General features: G+C 44.9%; 1 protein-coding gene across 1 annotated transcript; it reads left to right on the top strand.

Annotated features, from left to right (window-relative positions):
- The first annotated feature begins 525 nt into the window (after positions 1-525).
- On the top strand, positions 526-2,624 carry LOC140721441 (probable G-protein coupled receptor 139). Its single transcript, XM_073036262.1, has 2 exons — positions 526-580; positions 1,717-2,624. Exons 1-2 carry the CDS (start codon positions 526-528, stop codon positions 2,622-2,624), a joined length of 963 nt encoding a protein of 320 aa, XP_072892363.1.
- Positions 2,625-16,064: the final 13,440 nt, after the last annotated feature.

The raw sequence follows: 16,064 nt of genomic DNA, 5'->3' as shown, positions 1-16,064 counted from the left end.
ATCATTATAGTTGGAACGTGCTGGTCCGATTGAGATACTCGCACTGTTCGGACAGCTACTTTGACAGAATGAATGAATAGGATTGTCAACACTTGTACTTGAAAGGAGCCCCAAACTCTGAACGAAAGTGGCATCATTACTATTTTTGCCTCTCCACTGGGGATCCAAGTCTCGAAGGCAAAGAACTCTGAATTAGTAGTGATGTCACGATCATTAACACCTGAAGTTATGCAAGTTGGTTTCAACATCGTCTAACCGAATGTGCTATAAAAATAGACCTTTCAATCGCTTTGCTTTACTCGAACTATCAACGCCTACCGAAAGTTAAAAGCCTTGCAATTAAAGGGAGCAATTTTTCTTTCGCTAATATTCATCACAGACGTTTCGTTGTGTTTTGTAGCGCTTCATTTCTCGTTTAGGTCTACGTTATTCGATTGGAACTATTGTGAATAAGCCGTTACAGCCGGATATCTCCCGCAAATCTATAAAGTTATAAGTATCCAAGCCGCGGAAGAGAAATATCGGATGGATAGAGTGGTGGAAATATGTTACCCTGTTATTGCAGTCATCGGCGTCCCTGGTAAGCCTTCCCTCTCTGGCGATATCAAGCCATAATCGACGGGGATAAAAGATATAATAGGCGAGTGTGAACCTCGAACCAATACAGACGTACCGGTCCGGAAACATAAATCTTTCTCTCCGGTTTCAGAGATGCTGCCTCTCCGAGTTTCTTGAGTATATTATACATGTCCCTAAACTGAAGAAGCAGTTCAGAGACAACTCTGATGGTGCTTATGGGGTCGTGCATTAGGCAGATGTGCAAGGTTGATGGATTTCCTTCTCGAAAACCGTCGCCACTTTATTACCTTCCATAGGTGCTGCCTGAGATGCATTTTGTTTGTATAAACCTGGATTTACAGCATCTGCAGTATCGACTCGTTTGGAATTTCTTTCGGTTTAGAATGTTGGGGAGAGGGTGGAATAGTTGTCCCTTTACCCACATTTCCACGATGATGACTGCTACGCGGACAACAAATACGTATTATTTATTACCTTAAATGTTTCGAGTAACGTAGATGTAGATCAACCCAGATAAGTGTGAGGTGGTTCATTCTGGTAGGTCATATATGTTGGCACGGTGTAGTATTAATGACGAGACCTTTGTTAGTGTCGAGGATCAGAGGGATCTTATGGTCCGAGTCCAGTGGACACTCAAAGCTGCTGCGCAGATGTGACATTGTGGTTAAGAAGGAATACTGTGCATTGGACTTCATCAACCGTGGGATTGAGTTGAAGAGCCGAGAGTTAATGTTACAGCTATACAGGACCATGGTCAGACCCAACGTTGAGTACTGTGCTTAATTTTGGTCACCTCACCACAGAAAGCATGTGAAAAATATAGAAAAAGCGCAGAGGAGATTGATAAGGATGTTGCCTGGATTGGGGGGCATGCCTTATGAGAATAGATTGAGAGTGTTCACTGAGTGGTAAATTCATCCATATTCCGCCAAATTTCTAGAGCAGGAATTTCAAACTAAAAATGGTGTGTCGTGCATTTTCGAAAGTCGTATTTCACCCCATACATTGTACATATATAGAAGTTCAGATTAATACGATCAATACAAAGGTAACTGTAGTGTCAGAATGACCTTGGGAAACGCGGTTTTACTTGAAGTGACAGATGTCATAATTCAACTCTTGTTTTCTTTTCGCCAGCCAACCTGATAGCGATCGTGATACTCAGCCGAGGAAAGTGTGGTCTCTCCAAAGGTATCACTCGGTATCTAGTGGCGATGGCCGTGGCCGATCTAGCGGTGGTGATCATCGAAGTTGTGTTCTACCAGATCGTTGAAACGTACCAAGTAGACTGGCTTCGGCCATCAGTTCCGTTCTGTTTAGTCCACTACGTCTTGTGTTACGTGTCTTTAGATTGTTCCGTGTGGCTGACTGTCGCGTTCACTTTCGATCGCTTTGTGGCCATTTGCTGTTCTAAGATTCAGAGAAAGTACTGTAATCCAAGAGTTGCCGGATGGGTTATTGGGACAATATGCGTCGCGTACTGTTTAAAGAACGTCCCTAACTACTTCCTGCACATGGACCGTGCAGATCCGTATTCGACTCATTGCACTCTCAAATGGGGTCTTCACAAGCAGCCTGGGTTTGAGTGGTTTTACTGGGTGGACCGTCTGTTAAATCCGCTGGTCCCTTTTTTCCTCATTTTGTTCCTCAACATTCTGACCGTCAGACAGATCCTGGTGGCCAGTCGAGTCCGTAGAGGGCTCAGGGGACAGAAAAACGGCGAGAAGCAGCAGGATCCGGAAATGAGGAGCAGGAGACAGTCCATCGTCCTGCTCTTCACCCTGTCGGCGAGTTTCCTCATGTGCTGGGCGACAACCACCGTCGTCCTCATTTTCCTGAGGTTCCCTTACATGGACCTGGAAACGGCTTTCCGACTGTGGCGGGCGCAGAAAGCGGGGTCAGTGATTCAGCTTTTCAGCTGCTGCACAAACACCTTTATTTACAGTGTGACCCAGAGGAAATTCAGGGAGCATCTGAAGATTGCTGCGCTCTCTCCCATCAGTTTGATTGTTAAAATGGTGAGGCTGTGCTCAGCGCAAAGTTAAACGTGTTCACTGATATTATGCTTTCGGAAATGCGCCGTCAGCGGTCGTGCAAACATTTTTCTAACCGGCGTTCCTTCGTGTATTTGTTGTGGTCGCTGAATGGTGTGTTTGTCAAGAAATGCCCTGGTCCATCCTTCCTGAGATACAATAATACCTTTCCGGGATAAGTTAGAGTGACAGATTTCCACGATACAGTATACACACTCTGTCCACTTCTCGTTATTAGTTGCACTTCTGTGCCGAGTTCCCCGACATTCATTGCACACATCCAATGTAACACGCACACAGTGAGAGGGAAACATGGCAGGACAGTCCTTGCATTCGTCTGGAATAAAGAGGGAAATATTTGGACTGGGCGGCGTCATCACGATCCAACCCTACAGACACATTTAATGATCGGCGGGGTTGCTTCATTTTCCCCGTAATAGAGACACGTGGTCGGATAAAGTCTCGCCGTTGAAGGACATTCGGGACATCAGATAAGTCTTTTTCAAACATCTGTTCAGCCACCTTATCAGTACAAATGGATAACAAATATTTGTTTGCTGTCAGTAACAATCAGTTGTCCGGAACTCTTGTTTATTAATCATTAAATCGTACGTGTAGTGAAACCTGAAATCAGGTAACGTTTGTCAGTTCCGCGTCCGTTGTATGTAAACGCTCAATTTACCTATTTGAATGATGCGTTTTGTGACCATTACACAACAGCATCTGCACCGATGGTCATACGATATGGAGAAAACTCGTAGGCCACTTGGCCCATCGAGTCTGCTCCGGCAGACCATTATTGCCGATTTATTAATCCACTTCAGCGCAGTCTCCTGTCTACATTGAATAAACATTCACGTCCTCACTAATCATGAAATAATGAGTTTCTGTTTGAAACATAACCAATGACGAGCTCTCCCCAATCGTCCGTAGCAAGGAATCCTACAGTTTTATCAACTTCTGGCTGAACAAATGTTCATCTCTCTTTTCAAGGAAGGTCTTTCTATTCTGCGTCTGTGCCCTGCAATCCTAGAGTCCTCCGAGTCGGGAAACAGCCACTTCACGCCCACGCAGTCTGAGACTTCCAACATACCAGAGTTTGCAATGAGACCACCCACCACCCCACTCCCAACACGTCATTTAACATTAATCCAGCAAACACCGGCACAGAGTCGGCAAACGCACGTCATAACGTAACCCTCTAAAGTACAGATTATGTATCAAAGCTGCTCGCGATACTGAAAAAAAAATCGGTAAATATTCAATGTCCATGCGTGACATGATGGGTGTGAAAGAATAAGCGATTGAGAAAAAAAATTAACACAATATAGTAACTTTGGGATTCAAGGTCATCTCTGTAAACAGTGATTCTCGTAATCATTATTCGTTTTACAGTTGAAGCATTGAAGCAAGAGGTTCACCCGTCCTTCTCGGTAACGCAGGATGACATGCACTTCAATTATTGGATTAGAGCTATAAAGCGTCCTATATAAGGTCAGAAGAATAAGCATTAATATTCTTATCTGTATGCGCATTGACCGCTCTCACTGCAGCACACCTCCCACTCTATTGGTCACCGGCGCCGTTCGAGATCCAGCCCGCGGTCAAGCAGCGGAAATGAACGATCCCCAAACTGCTCCACTTTATTTCCACTGTACGGATCTGAAATGCTGCAGTAAATGGAACAATATATTAGTGGCAGCGCAAAACGCCCTACGCACCATCAATTTTTTTTACAGATTTTTATTCTTTTTTTTCGAATAACGGATCAAAATCTCCCTCATAGGCTATATCATATGTTGGAAATCCTCAATCTTCAAATGACCTATGTATATGCCAAACAAGGCCATGTCAATTTCAAATTACATTTACAGTAGCTGAGAACTGATAGCATGGACTGGATAGTGGGGATCTTTAACGAAGGGAAGGTCACCAAAGCAGGGAAGAACATCCCATGATGTACTGGAGTGCAAATTCACATTATAAAGTTTTGCATTAAAAATAATAAGTGGCAAAGAGCATAAAATACAGGCAGGAAGTCTGTCCTTGATCCCCCTCAAGTTGTGCCATTGGATCTGTTGTATCTGGAAGGAAGGATGGCACCTCCCTGAATGACGGTGCAATGTGAATTACGAATCTTCTTTGAATCTTTGATCTTTGCTGCTACTCCTCCTTCACTCATTTCCTATCCTCAGTCTGACTCCCCTATTATCCCGTCACAGAGATGCTGTGTGAGTCGACTTTGGATTTCCAGCATCTGCATTCATTCTTGTGCAGATGACATGTGAATCCCAGTTGGTGCGAAAGGTCAAGGGACAGAGAAGAAGAATGTTATAGGACAGGAGTGTGAACCATTAGGTGAGGGGTAGGAGGAAGGGACCCGGAGGATAGGAATGGGCGGGTAAAAACATCTAAAGTCAGATTATAGAATGTTGAGGTCTGGGGGAGGTTCCTTACCGAACGAAGACACGGATATTTCATGTTGGATACTCCATAATCCACTTTCATGCTGGATACGCGGGCGGCCTATCTGGAGAATGGATATCTGTTTTGTTAAGTAAGGGATCCGTGCACAATCCTGATTCGATGGATGCAGATGTGAGAGCGTGGAGGAACATCTGGAGAACCTTTTGAAATGCCCGCTTCGCTGCCGCTGCTACTGTGCGATCCGGAATCACCGGAGGAGAAGGCCTCTGAGACCTCGGCTTTGCTTGTTTCGGCGACGGGGACGAGGTCGAATGCGCTCGGCAGAGGATGGAGCTTGGGAGGATCTATCGGAGGGGCTGGTCGGAGGCTCGAAGTTTTCGGATGGACTCAGAGTCTGCTGTCGTCGGGTGTTTCCGAGGCATTAATTGTCAGTGCCTGGAAGATTATGGCAGGGAGAGTTTCTCCCTTTTGCTGCCTGATATCGGGACTATTGGAGTCGATCGGGACTTGAGACTTTTTTTTTAAACCGCACCCGACCACAGCAGACCCGTCCGAAAAATTCGAGCCTCCGAGCAGCCCCTCCGATCCATCCTCCCGAGCGCGTTCGTCCTCATCTCTGCCACCGAAACAAGCAAAGCCGAGGTCTCGAAGGCCTTCTCCTCCGGAGATTCCGAACCGCACAGTAGCAGCGGCAGCGAAGTGGGCATCTCAGAAGTTTCTCCAGATTTTCCTCCACGCTCTCACATCTGCATCCATCAAATCAGGATTGTGCACGGATCCCCTATTTAACCAATAACAGATATTATTCACCGGAGAAGAACGTGTGTGTGTGTGTGTGTGTGTGTGTGTGTGTGTGTGTGTGTGTGTGTGTGTGTGTGTGTGTGTGTGTGTGTGTGTGTGTGTGTGTGTGTGTGTGTGTGTGTGTGTGTGTGTGTGTGTGTGTGTGTGTGTGTGTAAGTTGTTGGATTTGGCAGATTTCAAATACCAACAGAAAATAAGTCATTAAGAAGATACGAATATTATACTAAATTAAGCTTGCAAATGATACTAAAGAGGATTTTTAAAAGTGTCCTCAATATAAAACGTTAAATTAGAGGCGAAACAAGGTATTGGACTGCTGGGAAACGATGCTGGAGAAGTAATAGTGGGAGGTCAAGGAACCAGCAGACGAGGTGTTTTAATGTTTTGTATCAGTTATCTCTGTGGAAGAGAATATCAGGGTTCCGAAGGCCCGGCTTTCTGGGGTCATTAGGTGTGCCGAGGTTACCGTTACCTGTGTGAAGTTACCTGGGAAAGAGAAAGGTACTCCGTGATAGTGATGGTAAGAATTGGAGGAGATGGCAGTTGAATGCGTGGCTGAGGAGTTGGTACAGGGGGCAGTGTTTTAGATTTTTGGACCATTTGGGATCTCTTCTGGGGAAGGTGGGAACTGTACAGATTGGATGGGTTGCACCTGAACTCGAGGGGGAGCAATATCCTTGCTGGTAGGTTTCCTTGCATGGTTCGGGAGGGCTTAAATTAATTTGCATGGAGGATGGGACCCGGAGCGATAGCGCAGTGAAAGAAGTTCATGGAGTAAAGCCAGATCCATTAAATAGAGAGGCTTTCTGGAAAGAGAAGCAGAATAAAGGGTGTAAAGGTAGTAATGTAGAAGGGACAAAGTGCGTGTACTTCAATGGAAGAAGCATCAGGAAAAAAGGAGATGAACTCAGAGCCTGGATACATACATGGAATTACGATGTAGTTGCCAATAAGGAGACTTGGCTGGCACCAGGGCAGGAATGAATTCTCAATATTCCTGAATTACAGTGCTTTAAAAAGGATAGAAAGGGGGGAAAGGGGAGGAGTGGTTGCATTACTGGTCAGGGAAGGGTGGGTAATGTAGCAGGATCCTCTTTTGAATCAGCGTGGGTGGAAGTCAGGAACAGGAAGGGAGCAGTTACTCTACTGGGGGTATTCTGTAGGCCCCCTGGTAGCAGCAGGGATACTGAGGAGCAGATTGGGAGGCAAATTTTGTAAAGGTGCAAAAATAACAAGGTTGTTATAATGGGTGACTTTAACTTCCCTAATATTGATTGGCACTTGATTAGTTGTAAGGGTTTAGCTGGGGCAGAGTTTGTTAACTGTGTCCAGGATGGGTTCCTGTCACAGTATGTTGGCTGGCCGACTCGGGGGAATGCTATACTAGATCTAGCATTAGGTAACGAACCGGGTGAGGTCACAGATCTGTCAGTGGGTGAGCATCTGGGGGTCAGTGATCACTGACATTTAGCATTATCATGGAAAAGGTTAGAATCAGAGAGGAGAGGAAAATGTTTAATTGGGGAAGGGCGAATTATGAGGCTATACGTCTAGAACTTGCGTGTGTGAATTGAGATGATGTTTTTGCAGGGAAATATACTACGGACATGTGGTCGATGCATAGGGATATCTCGCAGGATGTTAGGGATAAATTTGTCCCGGCGAGGAAGATAAAGAATGGTTGGGTGAAGGAACCATGGGTGACAAGTGAAGTGGAAAATCTAGTCAGGTGGAAGAAGGCAGCATACATGAGGTTTAGGAAGAAATGATCAGATGGGTCTATTGAGGAATATAGGGTCGCAAGAAAGAAGCTTAATAAGGGGCTGAGAAGAGCAAAAAAAGGGCATGAGAAGGCCTTGGTGAGTAGGGTAAAGGAAAACCCTAAGGCATTCTTCAATTATGTGAAGAACAAAAGGATGACAGGAGTGAAGGTAGGACCGATTAGAGATATAAGTGGGAAGATGTGCCTGGAGACTGTGGAAGTGAGCGAGGCCCTCAGTGAATACTTCTCTTCGGTATTCACCAATGAGAGGGAACTTGATGACGGTGAGGAGAATATGAGTGACTTTGATGTTCTGGATCATGTTAATATTAAGGGGGAGGAAGTGTTGGTGTTGTTAAAATACATTAGGACGGATAAGTCCCCGGAGCTTGACGGAATATTCCCCACGCTGCTCCACGAGGCATGGGAAGAGATTGCTGAACCTCTGGCTAGGATCTTTATGTCCTTGTTGTCCACGGGAATGATACCGGAGGATTGGAGGGAGGCGAATGTTGTCCCCTTGTTCAATAAAGATATTAGGGATAGTCCAGGTCATTATAGACCAGTGAGCCTTACGTCTGTGGTGGGAAAGCTGTTGCAAAAGATTCTTAGAGATAGGATCTATGGGCATTTAGAGAATCATGGTCTGATCAGGGACAGTCAGCATGGCTTTGTGCAGGGCAGATCATGCCTAACAAGCCTGATAGAATTCTTTGAGGAGGTGACCAGGCATATAGATGAGGGTCGGGCAGTGGATGTGATCTACATGAATTTTAGTAAGGCATTTGACAAGGTTCCACATGGTAGGATTTTTCAGAAAGTCAGAAGGCATGGGGTCCAGGGAAGTTTGACCAGGTGGATTCAGAATTCGCTTGCCTGCAGAAGCCTGAGTGTCGTGGTGGAGGGAGTACATTCAGATTGGAGGGTTGTGACTAGTGGTGTCCCACAAGGATCTGTTCTGGGAACTCTAATTTGTGTGATTTTTAATAACGACCTTGATGTGGGGGTAGAAGGGTGGGTTGGCAAGTTTGCAGACGACACAAAGGTTGGTGGTGTTGTAGATAGTGTAGAGGATTGTCGGAGATTGCAGAGAGACATTGATAGGATGCAAAAGTGGACTGAGAAGTGGCAGATGGAGTTCAACCCGGAGAAGTGTGAGGTGGTGCACTTTGGAAGGACAAACTACAAGGCGGAGTACAAAGTAAATGGCAGGATACTTGTTAGTGTGGAGGAGCAGAGGTATCTGGGGGTGCATATACACAGATCCTTGAACGTTGTCTCATAGGTAGATAGGGTAGTTAAGAAAGCTTATGGGGTGTTAGCTTTCATAAGACGAGGGATAGAGTTTAAGAGTCGCGATGTAATGATGCAGCTGTATAAAACTCTAGTTAGGCCGCACTTAGAATACTCTGTCCAATTCTGGTCGCCTCACTATAGGAAGGATGTGGAAGCATTGGAAAGGGTACAGAGGAGATGTACCAGGATGCTGCCTGGTTTAGAGTGTATGGGTTATGATTAGAGATTAAGGGAGCTGGGGCTTTACTCTTTGAAGAGAAGGAGGATGAGAAGAGACATGATAGAGGTGTACAAGATTTTAAGAGGAATTGACAGAATGGACAGCCAGCGCCTTTCCCCCAGGGCACCACTGCTCAGTACAAGAGGACATGGCTTTAAGGTAAGGGGAGGGAAGTTCAAGGGGGATATTAGAGGAAGGATTTTCACTCAGAGAGTGGTTGGTGCGTGGAATGCACTGCCTGAGTCAGTGGTGGAGGCAGATACACTAGTGAAGTTTAAGAGACTACTAGACAGGTGTACGGAGGAATTTAAGGTGGCGGGTTATATGGGAGGCAGGGTTTGAAGGTCGGCACAACATTTTGGGCCGAAAGGCCTGTAATGTGCTACACTATTCTATGTTCTATGTTCTATGTTCTACGTCTGAAAGTAGATATGTCAACTGCACTAGATGGACTTCCCCATTCTAAGAACTAAGACAATATTAAAAACTCCACACATTTAAAATAATTGGATTGCCTGTTTTACTATAAAAATACCGTTATGATAATCACATGAGGTGCATCGCCCATCAACACAGAAACCATGATGAAGCAAATATTTATTTCTCCCTTTTGTCCTATTTATTGTCTTTCCATTGATGTTGAGAGCCTGCTGCTGAAACGGTTTTGGACAACTCACTCAGATCAAATACCCCGTCCAGACAGGGAAGTGCCGCACTGTGCCGTGCTCTTATGCATCTGTTAATTGGGATTAATACGAGTAGATTTAAAAATATTAATTATTTACACTGTGCAACAGTCGTTCTTCGTTAAGTTCTCTGCAGCCCTCGCGCTTTGAGATACGTGAGGACGGAGAGTGTCCAACTGAGGAGGAGATAGCAAGATGGTTGAACACGTTCATCACGGAGTTAAGAACGACGTGACAGCCGAGATTGTGGAGGAACTTGAATGATCTTTCAAGATTCTCTAGATTCTGTAATGACGCCAGAAGAATGCAAAATTGCGAATCTCACTCCACTCTGCAAGAAGAGGGCAAGGCATAAGAAATGACATTTTAGGCAAGTTAGTTTGACCTTAGTGGTTGTAACGATGCTGGAGTCAGTTGTTAAGTATGTAGTTTCAGTGTCCTTCAGGCACAAAATTAACATGGGTCGTAGTGAGCAAGTTTTCCCAAAGAATATCTTGCCTGACAAATCTGCTGGAATTCTAAGAAAAAGAAACAACATCGTGGATAAAGCACAACCCGTTGACATTTTATATTTGGATGTTTAGATGCTTTTGTCATGCCACTACACATGAGTGTGCTCAACACGCTGCCAGTCCAAGACATTATAGGGAAGATTCTACCTTGGATAACACACTGGCTGACCTGCAGGAGGTATGGATTGGGAATAAATAGAGTCTTTGCTAGCTGCCTGCCGGACTGTGCTACTGGTGGTCCACCGGGTTCTATGTTGAGATCTATTCCTATCGACTAATAACTTGGATGGTGGAATTCAGAGCTTTATTGCAACGTTTGCAATCGATAGGAAGTAAGGTTAAAGGTAGATCGCTTTGATGAGGTAGAGAGGCTGCATCAGGGTCTGGGCAGTTAAGGAGAATGAGCATCGAAGAGGAAGATAGGATACTGGGTCGAGAACTGTATTGACATGCATTTCGGTGGAAGAAATGAAAAAGGCTGCATGTCCTCAGAATGGAGAAAATACAACCCTGAGTTGGTAGGTGACGGGGTCCTTGCTCAGGATTCCTGAAAGGTTAGGTAGCAAAATGCGTCTGGTGAGGACGGCCAATGCAATGTTACTATTAATTTCAAGAGGACGAGACTATAAAAGCAAAGACGTAATTAGAATATTTTATAAAGCACTGATAAGTCTTCACTTGAGGAACGGTGAGCAGTTTTCGGGACCCATATCATCTAACGGTTGTGCTAAAACTGGAGAGTTCAAAGGAAGTTTGGAAAATTGATTCCATGTTTGAAGGGCTTGCATAAGAAGAGCGTTCATGACGATGGGGTTGTATTCACTGGAATTCAGAACAATAACGGGTAACTTCATGGGGAATGGGGAAATGTCTTTATAGAGTGGATCTGGAAAGGATATTTCGTACCGTGGGAGTGTCTAGGACCAGGAAGCATAGCTTTAGAATAAAGCGGCGTCTTTTTAGATCAGACGTGAGGCGGGGAGTTATGAATCTGTGGAATGTGTTGCCGCAGGCACCTATTGAGGCCGTGTGTCTCGAGTTAAGCCAGAGGGTGATACATGCTTGACGGATCAGTGCATGAAGTGATACGGAGGAGAAGTCAGGAGCCTGGGTCTGACAGGGAAAATGGAACGGCCAGGATGAATAGGTGGTTCATACACAATAGAGGACCCACGCAGACTTCAAGGTGAGGTGATTCTTCACGTGGATCAACTACTTGAGGCTCTGAATGTAGGTCAGCGAGGAGGTACATGACTAGCTATAGCAATTACACTGCTTGTTAAGATAATTGCCAGTAGGGAAATTACTGGGGAGGAACGAATGACGAAACAAATCATGCAGCAGGTATTTCCTCCGAAAAGTGGAAAGGGGAGGCAAATATATTTTCAGTAATCCTATACTTTTGCTGATGGCCGGAGATGCTAACGAAAATGTGCTGGATGTGGAGGCTGACATGATGGAAAGTAAAGACGAGGAAAGTTACCACTATCAAGGTTCCGGGAAGATGAAGTGAGCGCAGGTGTACCGGAAATGGAGGAGATGTGGGTGAGGGCCGCATGGATTGAGGAGGGACAGGAACACGGTTCTTTAAAAAAGGAGGACTTCTCTGATCTAAAAACCGCGTTTTTGGGCAGATACGACAGAGGAGAAGAGACTAAGTGAAGGGTACAGCTTTTTCACAAGAGATCGTGTGGCAAGTAGTTGGTGCTTGTTTCCAGACATGGAGACAGAGAAATGGAGATAGCGGACGGAGGTGTCGGAGGTAGACCAAATGGATTTTAGGGCAAGCAGTAAGTTAAAGGCAACGTTGAAAAATTAACGAGCTCAGCATGGATGAAGGAACAGGCGCTTGTGCAGTCCTCAAATATCGGTGTGAGTGCTCCGGAGTATAACCAGAGAAGTCTTCAAACGTGGACAATTTTATGTCACTAACGGAGAGGTAGGGATTGCTGAAGCCATTGCCAGTGGCAGGGCAGCCGTCAAGTTTGGAGAAAGAGGTATGAACCGAAGGAAATATGAGATTGAAGTTCAAGTATATCCTCACCCAATAATGATGTCAGAATCGCCTTGAACAATTCTGTCTAATTTTCTAGTGACCGTGTTTCATCCGAGCAACATCACTGAAAGATATATTTTACACTGTCCACTACCTTTCACGGAACTTCCAGTCTCTCATTCCGCAGTCACCTTACTAGTTATGTTGGTAAATGAACACACCCTCTTTCAGCATCAGTTTCATTTGATAATCATTGACCACACTATAACTTTCTTCTTTGGTTTCTCAAATACTTCTGTCCCCATTTGAGAACTAGTTCTGGTTAGCGAACCGATACGTAATTTCTAGTAAAAATTCCTCCAATTCCTGGCTTTTTTATCCCCGTGTCTGCTGAAAGTAATTATGTTTCATTGACTGATTTCTTCGACCTGAATAATTAAGCCATGAACGTCACGATTCAACATTTAACTACGCTATGACCCAACGACAAGGGAAAGAGACGGCGATGTCTGCAACGCCATTAGCCAAAGAAAGGACGTAGTTGGTCGCCAGAGATTAGACAAAGACCATGGGACGCGGGTGCAGAAATAAACCTGTCGTGTCTGATCCATCATTGCATCATGGCTGATATATCACTCCTCATTCTCCCACTCTCCTTTCCTCTTCCTGTTTCCTTTGCCGATCTTACTAATGAAGAATCAATCAACCTCCGCTTTAAATTGAGTTAAAGCTTCAGGTCCTGCCTCTCGTCTTCGAAAGCAAGCTCCAGATATTCTATCTTCAGGACTGCAACCTTCCTTAGAGACCTTCGCTCTTGGCTCATAATAAAAAATAATAATAAAGGAGGAGCAGGTTCCGTTGAAAACAAGTACATCATGACGCCGCCGGACATGCATTTGCAAAACATCAGAACAAAATATTGAGGCAGGCTCTAACCGGCTGCCGATTTTGTAACGATGTGACCTTAATGACCCTTTGGAGCTTTGAATAGGATAAATAATTTCTGAATAGACTGTACAATATGAACAAGTGCGGACTGATTACAACATTGAATTGTGGAGATCTGGATCTTATGTATATTTGCATAATTTATTTCCATTTCCTTTTATAAAGCTCCACTTCCTGCTCGTTGTAATTCAGTTCCCAAATACCTTCTGATGGGATCGTTGCTGGATGCACACAAGTCCAACTTCATTGCATGGGCTTAAAGAACGCGTGGTAGGAAGTGGATAAATTATGATAAACAAAACAGTAAAGGATTATTGAAACACTTCGTTTCATTCAGAAAGTTAAACAGATCTGTAAATTCTGCTGGGCACCCAGCTAAGCTATCGTCCCCTCCGCCCCCGCAGACAGGAATCACATTATTTATTGCACCAGGCAACAGGCAGCTCCGAAATGCCTTCTTGCCTCAACCTTCATTCATAACGAGCTAGATTTCCACAGCTCAGTCAAATCCCGGTTTGGGACGCTTCATGACCAAGATTGTTATTTTTCTAAACGGAGAGAATTTTCAGGAAAGCAGAGGTGCAAAGCCTCTTTGGAGTAGCTGTGCATGATTCCCTAAAGACGATCTTGCAGGTTGAGCAGATGGTGAGAAAAGCAAATGCAATGTTAGAATTCATTTGGAGCGCAGTACAATATAAAAGCACACATGTGGTGCTGAGGATAACCACGTTATTCGTCAGTCCTCACTTGGAGTATTGTGAGTAGTTCTTTTCCCCGGATATAAGGAAGGACCTGTTAGCTTTGCAGGGCGTCCTGAGTTGGTTCGAGTGAATAATCCTGAGAATGTCCGGACTAGCCAATGTGGAGAGTTTGATATCTGTGCTCCTACACTCGCTGGAGTTTAAATGAATCGGGGGGATTGCATTGAAACCAATCGAATATTGAAAGGTAGAGTGGACGTGGAGTGGATAGTTGCTGTACCTGGGAGTGTGATGACCAAGGCGCACAGCCTCAGAAGAGAAGGACGTCACTTTATAACAGAGTCAGGAGGATATTTAGCCAGAGGGTGTTAAACATGTGTAATTCCTGGTGACAGACCGTTGTGCAGGATGTCACTGGGAATATTTGAAGCGGAGTTTGACAGCTTCTTGATTAGCCAGGGCATCAAAGGTTATGCGGAGAAGGCAGAAGAATGGCGTTGACTTTGAAAGTAAAGAGAGGACAGACAATAGTGAGTCGGAGGCTGGAAGATTGGACGATGCTGAGAAACCAACAGAAGTCAACTGAAAAGTCATTAAGCAGGTAAAGATGCATAAGACAATAGACAATAGACAATAGACAATAGGTGCAGAAGTAGACCATTCGGCCCTTCGAGCCTGCACCGCCATTTTGAGATCATGGCTGATAAATTCCTTATCAATACCCGGTTCCTGCCTTGTCCCCATATCCCTTGATTCCCCTATCCATAAGATACCTATCTAGCTCCTTCTTGAAAGCATCCAGAGAATTGGCCTCCACTACCTTCCGAGGTACTGCATTCCAGACCCCCACAACTCTCTGGGAGAAGAAGTTTTTCCTTAACTCTGTCCTAAATGACCTACCCCTTATTCTCAAACCATGCCCTCTGGTACTGGACTCTCCCAGCATCTGGAACATATTTCCTGCCTCTATCTTGTCCAATCCCTTAATAATCTTATATGTTTCAATCAGATCCCCTCTCAATCTCCTTAATTTCAGCGTGTACAAGCCCAGTCTCTCTAGCCTCTCTGCGTAAGACAGTCCAGACATCCCAGGAATTAACCTCGTGAATCTACGCTGCACTTCCTCTACAGCCAGGATGTCCTTCCTTAACCCTGGAGACCAAAACTGTTCACAATACTCCAGGTGTGGTCTCACCAGGGCTCTGTAAAAATGCAAGAGGATTTCCTTGCTCTTGTACTCAATTCCCTTTGTAATAAAGGCCAACATTCCATTAGCCTTCTTCACTGCCTGCTGCACTTGCTCATTCACCTTCAGTGACTGATGAACAAGGACTCCGAGATCGCTTTGTATTACTCCCTTACCCAACTCTATACCGTTCAGATAATAATCTGCCTTCCTGTTCTTACTCCCAAAGTGGATAACCTCACACTTATTCACATTAAACGCCATCTGCCAAGTATCTGCCCACTCACCCAGCCTATCCAAGTCACCCTGAATTCTCCTAACATCCTCATCACATGTCACACTGCCACCCAGCTTAGTATCATCAGCAAATTTGCTGATGTTATTTTCTATGCCTTCATCCAAATCGGTAACGTAAATGGTAAACAGCTGTGGTCCCAATACCGAGCCCTGTGGCACCCCACTAGTCACCACCTGCCATTCCGAGAAACACCCATTCACCGCTACCCTTTGCTTTCTATCTGCCAACCAGTTTTCTATCCATGTCAATGCCTTCCCCCCGATGTCCTGAGCTTTGATTTTACCCACCAATCTTCTATCTGGGACCTTATCAAATGCCTTCTGAAAATCGAGGTACACTACATCCACTGGATCTCCCCCGTCTAACTTCCTGGTTACATCCTCGAAAAACTCCAACAGATTAGTCAAGCATGATTTACCCTTGGTAACTCCATGCTGGCTCGGCCCAATCCTATCACTGCTGTCTAGATATGCCACTATTTCATCCTTAATAATGGACTCTAGCATCTTCCCCACCACCGATGTCAGGCTGACAGGTCGATAGTTCTCTGTTTTCTCCCTCCCTCCTTTCTTAAAAAGTGGGATAACATTAGCCATTCTCCAATCCTCAGGAACTGATC

This window comes from Hemitrygon akajei, unplaced genomic scaffold (genome assembly GCF_048418815.1).
Source record: "Hemitrygon akajei unplaced genomic scaffold, sHemAka1.3 Scf000055, whole genome shotgun sequence".
NCBI lineage: Eukaryota > Metazoa > Chordata > Chondrichthyes > Myliobatiformes > Dasyatidae > Hemitrygon > Hemitrygon akajei.
The sequence above is the reverse complement of the archived record's forward strand: the minus strand, read 5'-3'. Positions and strand labels throughout refer to the sequence as shown.

Excerpts from the sequence above, each read along its gene's own strand:
- LOC140721441 (XM_073036262.1), top strand. The coding sequence starts at position 526 with ATGGATAGAGTGGTGGAAATATGTTACCCTGTTATTGCAGTCATCGGC. Across the intron at positions 581-1,716 it reads TGCAGTCATCGGCGTCCCTG|CCAACCTGATAGCGATCGTG; the intron begins GTAAGCCTTCCC and ends TCTTTTCGCCAG.